Source organism: Panthera pardus, unplaced genomic scaffold (genome assembly GCF_024362965.1).
Source record: "Panthera pardus isolate Hobbes unplaced genomic scaffold, ASM2436296v1 HiC_scaffold_16, whole genome shotgun sequence".
Taxonomy (NCBI): Eukaryota; Metazoa; Chordata; class Mammalia; order Carnivora; family Felidae; genus Panthera; species Panthera pardus.
In genome coordinates, this window is record NW_026526721.1 from 77239209 (window position 1) to 77251994 (window position 12786).

Consider the following 12786-nt stretch of genomic DNA (forward strand, 5'->3'; position numbering starts at 1 on the left):
ATCTATATCCTCATCACTGTGTAGATGTCCATACAATTCATATTTATCTGTGTTGGTATGTGAGAAGTTGAGAAAATGTAAATTAAGAAAGAAACCACATCCCAAATTAGTGACAAGCGAAATCATTCTGTGAGTACAGAATTGAGGACAAAGGTAAAGGGGACAGGGAAAGCAGACAAGACAAGATTTGATGGAAGGAAGGCCAATAGCTAAGAGTAGGCACATTCAAGAGGAAAAGAGATTTAACTATTATTAGACAAAATTAAGGATCTTAGGTCTTAAAATAAGGCAGTTTATGTTTTCTGTGGTTAGGACTAAGATTATCTATCGCGGAAGGGCAGTAGCTGGGGACTTGGGAACTCAGTACTTCTTTTTTAGTAATATCTGTGTAGCAAGACTGTCAAAAGCAGACTCAATTGAATCTTATATGTTGTTCTGTGATTTTTTTGTGTGTACTTTTTAATAACAATGCATTTTCATGTCACCATACTCCAAAACAGATGAAACATAATTTGAATTTTGCCATGAAAAAGACTGCTAATGTGAATATTCACTTTTCTGTTATGGAAAAAACAGGTCTGTCTCTAGACATTTCTGTGTCTAGAGCATAGGGCAAAATGTCTCAGGTTGAGTAAATTTAATCCTATTTTCTTGGAAAAAAAATGCATCATTGTGTTTCATGGAGAGCAATGTATTGCGTGGTTTAGGAGAGGATTTTGTGGTGTCTATGGAGTGGTTATTAAAAATTCTTCTTTTATATTAATGAGAATCAAAGTTACATGTCTGGAATGAAATATTTCAATCAAAAAGGAGTGTGGTAGAAAGTTTTATGTGCTGTATTCAACATTTCTTATGCATTGGTTTCTACTACTCTTAGTTTTGTATTCTTCACATTCTAGAGCAGGCTAACAAATTTGGTGAAGTGAGAGGTATATTCATTCCCATCCTCTGGAAAGTCATAGGTTTGTTTATACTCCCATTGTCAGGATGAAAGGCAAAAGGAACAAAAAGAAAAGAAGAGAAAAATACAAGATAAAAATGTCAAAAATATGAATTAGAGGTGGCACCACACTGGCAGCTTTCTGCGTGTTTTTTTTTTTTTAACGTTTTTACTTATTTTTGAAACAGAGAGAGACAGAGTATGAATGGGGAGGGGCAGAGAGAGACGGAGACACAGAATCAAGGCAGATTCTAGGCTCTGAGCTGTCACCACAGAGCCCTACGCAGGGCTCGAACTCAAAAACCGTGAGATCATGACCTGAGCTGAAGTCAGATGTTCAACTGACTGAACCATCCAGGCACCCCAGCAGCTTTCTGTTTTGATCAATTATGAAACAAACAGAAGCATAAAGATTCAATTTCCCTGAAAATGCAGATGGCTCAGCAAAGAGCAGGAAAAGAATGAACTTAGAATAGAGCATGTGTATCAATTTTCACCAAAGCCCAGATTGCCACATATCATTTTAGGAGCCCTGTTTATTACCCTCCCACTTTTCAGTATGGGGGGTTGTGTATAGTGAATATGAACTAGAGCTTGGCCCTGCCACTTTAGCTGTTAGTCCTTGGGCTAGTACCGAGCTGGGTTAGAAATGTTTGTCTTCATTTGGTTCTTTTGTTTTTTTTTTTCCCTCTGTAGCTTAACCAGCTGGAAAAGGCAGTGCAAGCAGCCCACACGTTTTTCATGGCCAACCCTGAGCACATGGAAATGCAGCAGAACATCGAGAATTACAGAACAATGGCCGGTGTTGAAGTACTCCAGTTGGTAGACCGAGAAGCCAAACCACATCTGGTGAGCGCTGGGGACCATTGCCCTAATCAGAAGGTGCTCCTGAGTTTCATTTGACTCAAAGCAGATTCCTGTGCATGGGGGTTTCAGGTTGAGTCTCGGTTTCCAATACAGTGATAGTTCTATATTTTCAGAGTTCTCAGATGAAATATTGTCATTATCAGGGCTGAAAAAATTGAGAGAAAATGAAAATACCTTTAGAAAATAAGTAAGATATGATGAAAAGTAGAATGTGATATAAACATCTGTCACCCTCTCTGAACGTCAGTGCCCCCACCACCTTTGATTTTACATATGGGAGTTGAAGCCAGTGTGAATTGTTCAGGTCATACTGCGGTTTCCCAGCTCCCAGTCCAGGTGCTTTTCCATCATACCTATACTTTTAAAATTCTGATTATTTTAAAGCTATGTAATTATTCATTTAAATGAAAGCTTACTTAAAATCACAGTAAGTTGAAGGCTTTTTTTTTTTTTCAACCGGAGATGTCACCATTCTCAACATGTGACCTCTAAGATAATTGAAGAATAGGGTAAGAGAAGAAGATTTTCAGAAGCCTATTATCATCACCATCATCATCATCATCATCATCATCATCATCATCATCATTATTATTAAATTGGTCCATCCCTGGAAAGTGGATGCGTCACAGCCACCCACATCAGTCTCCCTGGCCTTTGGTGCATGGCCATAGCTACATGCAGATGGGGTTAGAAAATATTGTCTTGCACGTGCTCAGGAAGAATATGAAATTGGTGACACAGCATTCAGCTTGCTGGTAACTCCCATCTCATTTACAATTACTTGAAGCCATGGAAGTTACCTTTTGTCTTCCAGTACAACCCTTCATTATTCTTCCACAGCACAAGAGCGCAGTGCCCCCTGCCCAAATGATCCTGAATCTGTCTAAATCCTGCTATTCAAGCACCCCAATATTTTTCTGCTTCTTTGCAGGAGAGTTACAGTGCAGGAGTTAAACATTATGAGGCTGATGACTTTGAGCTAGCTATCAAGTACTTTGAACAAGCTTTAAGAGAATATTTCAGTGAAGATATGGAGTGCAGAGCCCTGTGTGAGGGGCCTCAGAGATTCGAAGAGTATGAGTACTTAGGGTACAAAGCTGGCCTCTATGAAGCCATTGCAGGTAAAGCTTACTTTTCCCTTTATTTATTTCCTGATTATAGAAATACTACATGCAATCTGTAAACTATTCTAATAATACAGAAGTATATGTTGCAAAAAATGGAAGATATATTTAGCCCATCCTATCTCCAATAAATAAATCTACCTAGTTTAAATGTTGTTGACTGTGGTGCCAAACTTTTTCAGATGCATATGTAAATGTTTATGTATTTATCAATAATTATTAGTTCATTTTTTATAAAAATAAGACAATACTATGGGTACTGATTTTCAGCATATTTGTTTTTTTGTTTTATTTTATGCTTAACAATGTAGGTGGACTTCTTCTCATGTAAGTACATGTAGATCTACCTTATTGTATTTAATGGTTGTTTAATGTTCCAATATATGTGGAAAGCATAATTGACTGGTTCATTTACTGATGAATATTAAGGATGTTGAAGGTTTTCATTATTGTAAACAGTGTATTAGTGAATACTTTTGTGTAGTTTTCTTCAATTAATTAAAAGAGCATTTCATTATATATGAAAATTTAATATATTACCAAGTGGCTTTTAAAATAGGTAATATGAATTATAATTAGGGAGATTGGCTAGTTAACCATTTACGGTGGGAAGCATATGCAAAAACACAAAAATAAATTCTATTTATGTTAATGTAAGTATGAAAATAAAGCTATTTGATCAAAATGCGAAAGAATATTTTTATAATGGAAGGAGAAGAAAACCACTTCTCAGCATAACAAAAGACAAGAAATATGAAAAGACAGACTTTACATAAGATTTATAATACAAGAGATACAATAAATTAAGCTGAATTACAAATGACAAGGGGAAAAAGTTGCAAAATATTTAGAGGCAAATAGTTAATATTCATAATATTTGAGTAGAACCTGTAAATTATTATTATTAGTGGTAATTTATTTCTGATTTATCGATAGTCATAATAATAAGCAACATTTATATAGCAGTTACAATGTAGAAAGCATTTTACATATTTATATATCTTTTAATCCTCTAAACAACTTCTTGTAGGTGTCTGAGGAATTTATACCTCATAGCAATGTGATTAGGGTGAAGCTAGAAATCTGGGGTGGCTGGGTTCAGCGGGTGGTTCAGCGGGTTAAGCGTCTGACCTTGATTTCTGCTCAGGTCATGATCTCATGGTTCATGGGATCAAGCCCCAAGTCAGGCTCTGCACTGACAATATGGAGCCTGCTTGGGATTTTCTCTCTCTCTCTCTCTCTCTCTCTCTCTCTCTCTGCCTCTCCCTTGCTTGTGCATGGTCTCTCTCTCTCCCTTTCTCTCTCTCTCTCAAAATAAATAAATAAACATTAACAACAAAAAAAGGTGAAGTTGGGAATCAAACCTAGGCTTATCTCACTCTAGAGCTCATATGTTTTAGGTCTTAATTGAAAAATGGGCAAAGGATAACTTATTCAATAATAAGTGTTTAACAAATATCTGTTGAGTGCATATTGTGTTCCAAGTTATAAATATATAAAAAACAATGCTCCACTTCACCAATACTTGTAGAAAGGCAAATTATGGAAGTGAGTCTATTCTCCCTAAGTGCCAAAGGTTTTCGGTCTCCACGAAAAGTACCACTCACCTAAGGAGTTCAAACCAAATCCCAAATGTTACCTTCCAATCCAACATTTCCCTTAATTGCTATTCTCTTCTGATTTGTTACCAAACTATGATTGCTAGCATAGTTACTAAACTATACTACCTCCTAATAGAATGTAAGATTCCCTAATTCTCTCCACCCCTTTTGTTGCCACTCTGGTTCAAATCAACAGTATGTTTTAACAAAGCCACTGTGATAGCCTCTCACAGTGAGGGCCTTTCTGGCCCTCATGTCCTGATGAGGTTTTACTCTGTAGGCAGACGGAACAGTCTTCTTAAAAAATGAAAGTATGTTCACAGAACCCCCCTGCCAAAGACTCCCATTGCACTTGAAATAAAATCCGAAACCTTTAATAAGGACATTCATCCTTATTGTTGTGCAGTTGTGTATATTTTCATCCTTTCTCTTTTTCTGTCTTTGATCCACTCCTAGGTTCATTTTCACTCACAGACTTTGAAACTTGTTGTTTTCCTCTATTACTTGCCTAATGTTCTATATTGTTAATTGCTTGGTCCTCAGCACCTAAGTATACTGACTGGCAGATAGTAGGTGCTTAGTAAATATTTTTAAACCAATGAGTGGAAAGAAAAAAGAGGGGAAGGAGGGAAGGAGGGAAGGAAGGAAGGAAGGAAGGAAGGAAGGAAGGAAGGAAGGAAGGAAGGAAGGAGGGAGGGAGGGAGGGAAGGAAGGAAGGAAGGGAGGGTGGGAGGGAGGGAAAAAGGAAGGGAGGGAGAAAAGAAGGAAATGAACTTTCCACCATCACACTGCAGATTAAAAGGATTATTCATACTCTATATTTTGAACATGTAGGTCATAAATTGTTAAGGTCTTTGAGAGGGACATTTAGGAAACATCTTTTAAAATTCAGATTAAGAAGTAGACTGAAAATCTGGGTGCCTGGGTGGCTCAGTTGGTTAAGCGTCTGACTTCAGCTCAGGTCGTGATCTCCTGATTCCTGAGTTCAAGCCCTGTATCTAGCTCTGTGCTGACAGCCCAGGCCCTGAAGTCTGCTTCAGATTCTGAGTCTCCCTCTCTCACTGCCCTCCGCACTTGTGCGCTCTCTGTCTCTCTCTCCCTCAAAAATAAGTAAACATTAAAAAAAGTGAAAAAAAAAGTACACTGGAAATCAATTTGTTGGATGAACTCTTTGCCTCATTATCAGTTACTCAAAACCCAACTCAATTCACCTAAAATCAGTAAAAATATCTGAATTATTGAGGATTTTTTTCCCCAAAGGTTTTGTTTTGCTAGGCCTCTGGTAGAGTCATCTGCCTACATTTTTGTGAGCACTGTTCATTTGAATGTCAGTTTTATATGTGTTTCACATTTCAATTGTTGAGTATTTGTTTACACTTAATCTTTTATTTGGAAATCCTTTTCCTTTATTATAGTTTATTATCTTATAGTAGTGTAAGGAGGATATGTATCCTGTCTCCACCCCCACAATCTCCTCTACACCTGCCTCCATTAATAGCTACTGAAGAGCTCTCACAAATGTCCTACATCTGATTTAGGAAAATTAACTGATACTTACAGAAAAACATTTAATGATTTGCTCGAGGTCATCATAATATGTTGGTTGCTGAAAAAAAATAGAGATCTCCTAATGTAGGCTCTTAATGCTTACTACACCTATCACCAACATTACCCCCACTTCCAGTAAAGACAAGTGATTTAAAAAGGCATGGTTCCTAAAACTCAATCAAATATTGTATATTACAGAAATATGGTAAGTCTTTTAGGGAATTCGATGCATATCCAATTTATTATGAGAAGGAAATTTTAAAAAGTATTCCCATACAAGTGACTTAGATCTCAAACTTATTAAAACATAATAATTGTATAATAACATGTGATATAAAAAGGAGAAAAGAAATACAACTAATAAAATACAGCATAGCTGTATGTAAATTCTTGTCTGCTTCAAAACTGTTCTAAATTAAGACTGAAACTGGCTTTTAAAATACAGAATGTATTTAGGAAGTCAGAATATTTGAGTTTTTAGAGTTAGAAGAACTTTAAAAATTGGAGAAAAATACAAATGGCTTCTCAATGCAGTTGTTTATGACTGTGCTTGTTGAAACTCTAAAGAATATCCTTGCATCACTCTCATTTTGTTGCTATTTATATCTTACATTGAAAAATACCTCCATTCAGATTTGGCGTTCTTGTTGGGTGTGTTTTCCACCTCTCCCTTTTGCTTGTCATTTGGAATTAGGAGGAGTGGGTATTAAAAGGTAAGAGACATGCCAATGGTCAAGTAACTAAGAACAAAACAGTTGAAGGTTGTTTGTTGTTTTCCTAAGAAATAAAACAACTATTTATTGGATTTTTATATAGCTATTTATTTATAAGATGCTAAACAAATAGAACTAATTCTTCCCCTCCCAGCCTCCAACTGTAGTTAAGAACCAGTGGGCTCTAGGGATTCTGTTTGCTGTGCCACGTTGGGTTGAGTTAGCCAGACTGTGCAAAAACTAGCGCATTTTCCTACAGACCAGAAAACACCCTTTTTGTTGTGTTCTGAGGTCCCTCTTCAAGTCATCAAGATACAAGCCAAACTCCGCCCAACAGAGAACCTTTTTGAAGGAGATATTTGTGGTAATAAAATATAAAGTCATGATGTCAGAAGGTTTTATCGTCATTCTCATGAGAATCTGCTCTGCACAAGCATGAATAAACTCTCCTCTATCTGGAAAAGATTGTCTCCATCTTCATTGCAAAAATAATTGGGGCAAAATGTAGGAAATGTCTGCTTCTCTGGGACATTAGCCACTTGTGTTTCCTCAGCTCATGCTTGGATGAGATAGAGCCCAGAGCTAGAGGGAGTGTGACAACCTCTACACTGGAGAATCCTATTTGTAAGTGAGAAGGATGGGAGCAAATTAAGGGGAACAAAGAGTCAGAGTGTGTATCCAAATTCTTTAGTTTTCCTCCTTATCCTATTTTACCAGTCCCTATGGTATTAGAATTTCCAATGTTCAAGTGATAGAGCCTTTTGTAAGTGAGTGGAATAGGTTCCTGACTAATAGATGTAAATTTTATATATATATATATATATATATATATATATATATATATATATATATATATGTATATAACTTGGAAAAGTTAAGGAGAAAAAGCATCTTTGCTTCTCTTCTGTACACAAACTGTGTGGCAATTACTTCCGGTCAACTGTTCCTTAGCATGACCAGGATCTGAACATCCGATCTCCACCCAGAACACTTCAGGCCACCCAGTATCCAAAGAGAGGCCCCAGAGTTATTAAACAGGAAAGATACGTCAGCAGTAGGGCATGGGTGGGGTGAGATGGCCTGTGTCACTCTCAGGAGATGTAGGAAAAAGATACACGGAAGGGGAGAGTGCAGTACAGAGAAAAGATCAGGGTCTAGAAGATTTGGAATCTACTATTAGTTACTTTAGTGATCACTGGTCAGGAGGCCTTGGCAAGTCACTTACTTCCTTGGTGAAAACGATTTCTGCTCATAAAATGAAGATAATAATGAGATCACTCTAGCAGTGTGGTGAAGTGAGGAATGCCCTACATTAACTATGGCTCTGACCTTGAAGTCTGGACACTCTGGCAGACAGGAGGGACCCACCTCTTACTCTTGTCTTCCAGATCACTATATGCAGGTGCTGGTTTGTCAGCACGAATGCGTCAGGGAGCTTGCCACCCGCCCTGGCCGCCTCTCACCAATTGAGAACTTTCTTCCCCTGCATTATGACTACCTACAGTTTGCCTACTATCGAGGTAAAAGCATGGATTATCCTGAAGACCTTTGAGGGAAGGGTGTTGCTCATCATTACAGACATTGCATTTTCTTCTGTATTTCTCAGTTTATCATTGAGGCAGTGGGGATTAATGTGTTTTTGCTCTCAACTCATATCACTGCATCTCAGGCCAGTGAGAGCAGGTGAAACCACAAGTGGGCAAATGCTGTGATAATGCCCTGCAAGTTATACTAGGCTGACAGTTTACATGATTTTTAAATTGAATTTTTCTACTTAATTTTAAAAGGTCATATATTGGAGCGCCTGGGTGGCTCAGTCAGTTAAGCGTCCAACTCTTGATTTCCTCGCAAGTTCCTCTCACAGTTCTTGAGATCAGGCCCTGCGTTGGGCCCTGCTCTGACAGTGTGGAGCCTGCTTGGGATTCTCTCTGACCCTCCCCCACTTGCACTTCTCTCAAAATAAATAAGTAAACTTAAAAAAAGTCATATATTCATAGGTCCAAAGACTAAATATCATAAAAGCCTCCTTCTCTTCCTTTTTCCCGCAACCCAATTTCATGCCCTATGACCCAGTTTCTGATTTATCTCTTTGAAATACACACACACACACCAACTTATTTCCCCCTCTTATACATAGAAGGTAGCACATTATTTACACTGTTATTTACGATGCTTTCTTCACTGAATAATATATATCGGCGGTGTCTGGCCGGCTCAGTCAGTGGAACATGTGACTCTTGATCTTGGGGTTGTAGGTCTGAGCCCTCTACATTGGCTGTAGAGATTACTTATACATAAAATTAAAAAAATGTATATATACACACACACACACACACACACACACACACACACATATATATACACACACCAGATTTTAAAGCTTTTTAGTAAGTTGGGCCTATGAAATTGCCATTTGCTTAAGTTAAAAATGGTCAAATTTTGGCAATATTATATGGTTTGACCTAATTGTGTCAGTACATGGAGATCTTCCTCACTCATTTTTCTTTATAGCAGCATATCATTGTCCTATAATTTATTTTATGTGTCTCCTTATTCATGGGCATTGTGTTGTTTGTTACAGTTTTCTATTTCAATCAAGGATCAAATGAATAACATTTTATGTAAGTTATTTCACATTCACACATAAATATATATATAGGACAAATTTCTAGAAGTATAATTGCTGTGTTGAATGGTTTATTCATTTAAAATTTTGATAGATGTTGCCACATTTTCTTCCATATGGAGTACATTTTTCATTGCCCATCAATAGAATATACTGGGGAAATTTTAGATATTTCACCAATCCATTAGGTGAAATTTTTTTTATCTCTAATTAGTTTTAATTTCTATGTATCTAATTGAGAAAGAGAGACTGAGCATCTTTCCTTATGTTTAAAAGCAATCAACAGACTTGTGGTTGCTGAAATTGGTTTTAGATATCATGTTGTCAAACTCAGTACAAACACAGAATTCACTCCCAAAAATTCTGCTCTGTTTATCTCTATTAAATGATATAAGTTGTAGCAAACATCTTCAGGTGGAAACTTTTAATAATTGATGCAAAACATCTAGCACCAAAGCAGACCAAAGATAGTACCTTTTAAACACCTGAAATCATGTCTTTCCTTTTGTCTGTGGCTATTTTTTTTTTAAATATAATTAACATATGGTGTTACATTAGTTTCAGGCATACAACCATTCTATGCATTACTCAGGGCTCATCATGATAGGTGTAGTCACCAACTGTCACCAAACAACATTATTACAATCTTATTGACTGTATTTGCTGTGCTGTACGTTTCAAGTCTGTGACTTATTTATCGTATACCTGGAAGTTTGTACCTTTTAATCCTCTTTATTTATTCCTCCCATCCCCCTCCTCACCTCCCCTCTGACAACCATCAGTTTTTTCTCTGTATTTGAGAATCTGTTTTAACTGGTGACTATTTTTGTGTGTGCTCTCCAGCCTTACCTTGTCTTCCCTCTTATTCATGTTGAATGCTGACCTCTAACAGTTTCTGGATTTCTTAAAAATCCTCTAGATGGACGTAGGCTAACTCTAATGCTGCAGCTCTCTGGCATTTCAGTTGGCGAATATGTGAAAGCCTTGGAGTGTGCTAAAGCTTATCTTCTCCTCCATCCGGATGATGAGGATGTACTAGACAATGTGGATTACTATGAGAGCCTGCTAGATGACAGCAGTGACCCAGCATCCATTGAGGCCAGAGAGGTGAGACCAATGTCCTGAGAGGAAACTGCATTCTGTGAGATGCACTGGGCAGAACTGGTAAAAATGTAGCACCGCTCTTAAAGCTATCTAGCAATTCAGTAAATGTTGTAGAATTCAGTTCTTTTGTACTTTGCTTATTTATGCCAGGAGCATATTTTTCTCATATGTGATAGCTTGTGAAAATCTGTTGAGATGGAGACTTTTTTTTGTAGCTGTGCATATTTTTTTAGCTCATATGTCACTGTCTAATGAAAAATATTTCCACTTGAACATTTATCCTATTTCTTAACTGTTATTTAAATATAAACTTTTCTTTCACTTTTTTTTCCCTCTAGGATTTGGCAATGTTCGTGAAGCGTCATAAACTGGAATCGGAACTAATAAAATCAGCTGCAGAGGGTCTGGGATTTTCATACACAGAGCCAGTAAGAGCAAAGAGGAACAAGAAAACGTTTTCTTTAGAGAACTATTTGATGGACTTCTTATTTATGATTTTATTTCCCAGCTTCAATTACTGAAAATTCCAATCTCTTGCCTTACATTGACAAAACCCAGGAAGTTGGGGGGGGGGGTGTTTATTCAATGTGTATGCTAAATGTTAAAAGACTTTAACAGATCTCCATAGCACTGAGACTCAAAGTCAAAAGCAAACTTTTCTGGGGAGAAGTGTTTTGTACCTGATGCATTTACCTCAGGATGGTTTTATTTATTGAACTCTGGATGCAACATTTTGTATTTCTCTTATACATTTTAACCATTAAAAGACTTCAATCCCTGCTGAAGAACAAAATCGATCTCCATTTTACTATTCATTGTGCTGACTTTCCTCCACTTGTCCGTGTTCGCTTCCGGTCATTCTGCATGTGAAGACACGCTTTTTGCAGAACCGGCACTGTGGTACAGAGAGATCTCTGTTCTGATTTCTATTTAAGGTTTCATAAGCAATTTCTACATGTTTATACCTTTTTAAATCATTTTTAGCTGCATATGTGGAATTGACACGCAATGAATGACGATTTTCTTGAGACTGAGCGTTTGTTTTGTTTCTGACTTTTTTTCTACCATATTTAACGCAGGAAGCATTTTTCTCTGTATTGAACTATGAATAAATTCCCAGGAGTGGGATTATTCTGCCATCAAAGGATATGAGAAGTTTTAAAGTTGTTGAAATTGCTTTTCTAAGAGAGTTTTCTCATACCTTCATTGGTCCTAGCAATTCATAAAAGTACCAGTTTACTGTGGTGCGTAGGTGGCTCAGTCAGTTGAGCATCAACTCTTGATTTTGGCTCAGGTCATGATCCCAGGGGTGTGGGATCAATCCCCTTGTTGGTCTCCACACTGAACATGTAGCCTGCTTAAGATTCTCCGTCTCTCTCTTTCTCTCTCTCTCCCTCATTCTCTCTCTTTCTCTCCCTCTGCCTCTCTCTCCCTCTCGTGTCCTATCTCTCTCTTTCAATTTTTTTTTTAAGTACTAGTTTACTACAAACATCTCAGCAATGGGAAATAACATTTTAAAATCATTCATATTTCTTAGGTACAAAATGGTATATCATTGTTGTTTTAACTTGTATTCTTTTGATGACCAGCAAAAATAAATTTTTCACATATTATTATTAATTACTTTTCCTCTGATTTGAATTATCTGGGCATACCTGTTTTTTATTTGCTTACCTGTTGGTTAACTACGTATAAGTTCCTTATATAATGTACATTATCATATGTTTATAAAAAGCACTATTATGGGCTATGTGCTGACAGCTCAGAGCCTGGAGCCCACTTCAGATTCTGTGTGCCCCCTGTCTGCCCCTCCCCCACTCACACTCTGTCTCTTGCATTGTCTCAAAAATAAATAAACATTTAAAAAAATTTTTTTAAAGCACTATTAGTAATATATTCTATTTGTAACATATTTGTTTTTCATTTCTGTCTTTGTTATGTCAGTTTTTACTGGCACATTAAAAAAATTAGGATAATTTAAAGTATATAATAAACATTTCTCTTTTTTTCTTATTTTGAGAGAGTAAGAGAGTAAGAACAAGTCGGAGAAGGGCAGAGCGAGAGGGAGAGAGAGGAAGAGACAATCTCAAGCAGGTTCTGCATGCTGTCAGTGCAGAGCCCGACATGGGACTCGATCTCAGGAGCGGTGAGATCATGACCTGAGCCGACTTCAAGAGCCCAGCACTTAACCGACTGAGCCACTCAGGCACCCTTCTAATAAACATTTTTAACATACTTATAACCAGCCCTACTTACTATTTTC

General features: G+C 37.2%; 1 protein-coding gene across 1 annotated transcript in view; it reads left to right on the top strand.

Annotated features, from left to right (window-relative positions):
- P3H2 (prolyl 3-hydroxylase 2) overlaps window positions 1-12786 on the top strand; it is a 148765-nt gene that overhangs the window by 113361 nt on the left and 22618 nt on the right. The window contains exons 2-6 of the mRNA XM_019463504.2: window positions 1637-1789; window positions 2739-2928; window positions 8182-8313; window positions 10384-10526; window positions 10862-10951. Coding sequence (XP_019319049.1) covers window positions 1637-1789; window positions 2739-2928; window positions 8182-8313; window positions 10384-10526; window positions 10862-10951 — 708 coding nt within the window. The remainder of the gene's footprint in view (window positions 1-1636; window positions 1790-2738; window positions 2929-8181; window positions 8314-10383; window positions 10527-10861; window positions 10952-12786) is intronic.